General features: G+C 29.3%; 1 protein-coding gene across 1 annotated transcript in view; it reads left to right on the top strand.

Annotated features, from left to right (window-relative positions):
* The window catches only part of LOC105114404 (terpene synthase 10-like), a 3,335-nt gene extending 1,076 nt beyond the window's left edge, over positions 1-2,259 (top strand). The window contains exons 4-7 of the mRNA XM_011010935.1: positions 48-265; positions 405-543; positions 1,297-1,545; positions 2,023-2,259. Coding sequence (XP_011009237.1) covers positions 48-265; positions 405-543; positions 1,297-1,545; positions 2,023-2,259 — 843 coding nt within the window. The remainder of the gene's footprint in view (positions 1-47; positions 266-404; positions 544-1,296; positions 1,546-2,022) is intronic.
* Positions 2,260-2,813: the final 554 nt, after the last annotated feature.

Here is a 2,813-nt window from a genome sequence, read left to right as displayed (position 1 = left end):
ATTTTATTTTATTTTTATTTTTATTTTTTTGTCTTAACATGAAAAGGTGGTGGAAGAGGACAGGACTTGGAGAAAAGTTGGATTTTGCCAGGGACAGGCCGGTGGAGAATTTCTTATGGACTGTGGGGATCATATTTGAACCTCAGTTTGGTAATTGCAGGAGAATGCTAACAAAAGTTAATTCACTTATAACAACAATTGATGATGTTTATGATGTCTATGGTACCTTAGATGAGCTTGAGCTATTCACGGATGCCATTGTAAGGTTTGTGCAGCACCAATTTCTTGGGCTCTCGGGCACATTTATAATTCTATATTAGAATTGCTCACTTGTTTTTTTCTTTCTTGAAAAGAAAAAGAAAAAACCTTAACTAAAATATTTTATTTTTATGTTCTCATTTCAGATGGGATCTTAATTTCATGGATCGGCTTCCAGATTATATGAAATTATGTTTTTTTGCTTTGTACAATTCAGTTAACGAAATGGCTTATGATATTCTTAAAAATCAGGGAATTGACATCCTACCTTACTTCAAGAAAGTGGTATCTGCTCATCTCTAAAATTTAGTATTATTTTCTTAGTTTTCAGAAATAGTTTAAGGTTTGAGTTTTTTGGTCACTAGGTGAATCTTGGTTTATCATTTTTTTAATTGTTTTTTAAAATAATTCATTTTTTTTACTTAATTAGGATTGAATTTGGTGTAATTGATCAATCTGGTCATAAGTCAATCATCACATTGTCAAATAACCATCTTAACTTAATAACTTAAATTATTAGATAAGGTTTCAAGATATAATTTATATTATTCTCTAACACCCCCCTCAAGTAAAAGTCTTTTAGACTTGAAACTTGCACATATTTATATTACTTTATGCATGATTTTTATCAAATAAATAAGGATGATGAGATTCGAACTCATAACCGCTTGATTATTAAAGTTCTGATACCATATCAAATAATCATCTCAACTCAATAGCTTAAGTTATTAGATAAGATCACAAAATATAATTTTTATTATTCTCTAATATATGTTACCTGAATTTATTAGATGAATATCCAAAATAATTTAAAATAAAATCTGACTCAGTTAAATTTCAGGTCATTAGATCGAGCAACTAGATTAGGTTAAGTTGGATAAAAAGAGTTAAAAAAAACCTGACATAAGTTACATTTTGAATCACTAGATTAACTCGTTGGCTTGGGCTAAATTTGACTACTATAGTTATTTTTTAAATATGCTCTCTCCATTTTTACCGCTTTTTCTTTTGGGAATATAAACCATGGTTAATTTTCAGTGGGCAGACTTATGTAAATCATATTTATTGGAGGCTAAGTGGTACTTCGGTGGATATACACCAACTCTTCAAGAATACATGGACAATGCATGGATTTCGATTGCAGCACCAGTGATTCTAGTTCATGCATATTTTTATGTTTCCAATCCAACAACAGAGGAGGCCTCACAATTCATGGAGGAATACGCAGATATAATTCGATGGTCATCCATGATTTTACGCCTTGCTGATGATCTTGGAACCTCCACGGTATGCTAGACTTCTCCATCTCCCTGTCATAGTTTTGTCCCCTTTTTTCTCACTTTTATGGTAAATTTTATTAGTCCTTGCTATATATTCGTTGTGGTTACGGTTCTGTTCCTAGGCCACAGATCCTCTTTCTCTAGGCATAGGCCTCTAACTGGTAATGGAATGAATTTTGAATCATATAATGCATTACTTTAACTATAAATGGGTCACTTTTACTTATTAAATTTTCGGCCCAAGAAACTATTTTAACTTGTTGGTAAAGGCCCGATCTCCAACATGGCATCTTCTCTTTCATCTTAAAATTCATTCACACTAAAGATGGATGGTGTATTTTTTTCAGTAAATTTCTAGATAAATTAATTTATCTCAGTTTGTAAATATATAAATATTTCATTTTCATTTTGGTAAATATTTTTATTAGCGATGGTTTTTTTTGAAGTATATACATGCTAATTTTCTATTTCTTTTTATTTATAGGATGAATTAAAACGAGGAGATATTTCCAAATCCATTCAATGTTACATGCATGAAGCCGCAGCATCTGAAGAAAAAGCTAGTGATCATATAAGAAATTTAATTGGAAATACATGGAAGAAAATAAATGATTATCAATTTATTAATCCTCATATCTCCCAAACTTTCATTGGAATTGCAATTAACCTTGCACGAATGGCACAATGCATGTATCAATACTCATATAATGCATTACTTTAACTATAAATGCATCACTTTTAGTTATTAAATTTTCAAGATGGACATGGTGTTGGACATCTTGAGACGAAGGATAGGGTGAAATCCTTACTTATTAAGCCTTTATAATTTCATCACAATAAAGGATAAAAAAAATTCATAAGATTGATCTATATGCTTTATTAGATTATGTTGAAGAAACATGTATTTTTATTCTAGCTTAAATATCAATATGTAATAAAAGACTATATATTTCTTCTTTATTTAGAAGATTAGTCAACTATAGCTTGATTATATCCTAGATATCAATATGTAATTAACATCTAGATATTACCTTGTATTTTTATATTAATTTGCCCTATGTATCAAATAAAAATATAATTCTCTACAAATATTTTTAATATGATATTAAATTAGAGAATATTTACTCCGCAAAAACCTTAGAATCACTTTATATAGATAGTTTTTTCTTCTTTATTCCTACTAATAGAACTCACTAACCCACAAGAAACCATATAAGATTTAACTATTTTGATTACCTAAATTTTACACCAAACTCATGAATATTTTGTTGTTTG

The sequence above is a fragment of the Populus euphratica genome, unplaced genomic scaffold (assembly GCF_000495115.2).
Source record: "Populus euphratica unplaced genomic scaffold, PopEup_1.0 scaffold673.1, whole genome shotgun sequence".
Lineage (NCBI taxonomy): Eukaryota > Viridiplantae > Streptophyta > Magnoliopsida > Malpighiales > Salicaceae > Populus > Populus euphratica.
Note: the sequence above shows the minus strand (reverse complement) of the source record. Positions and strands in the feature narration are given on the sequence as shown.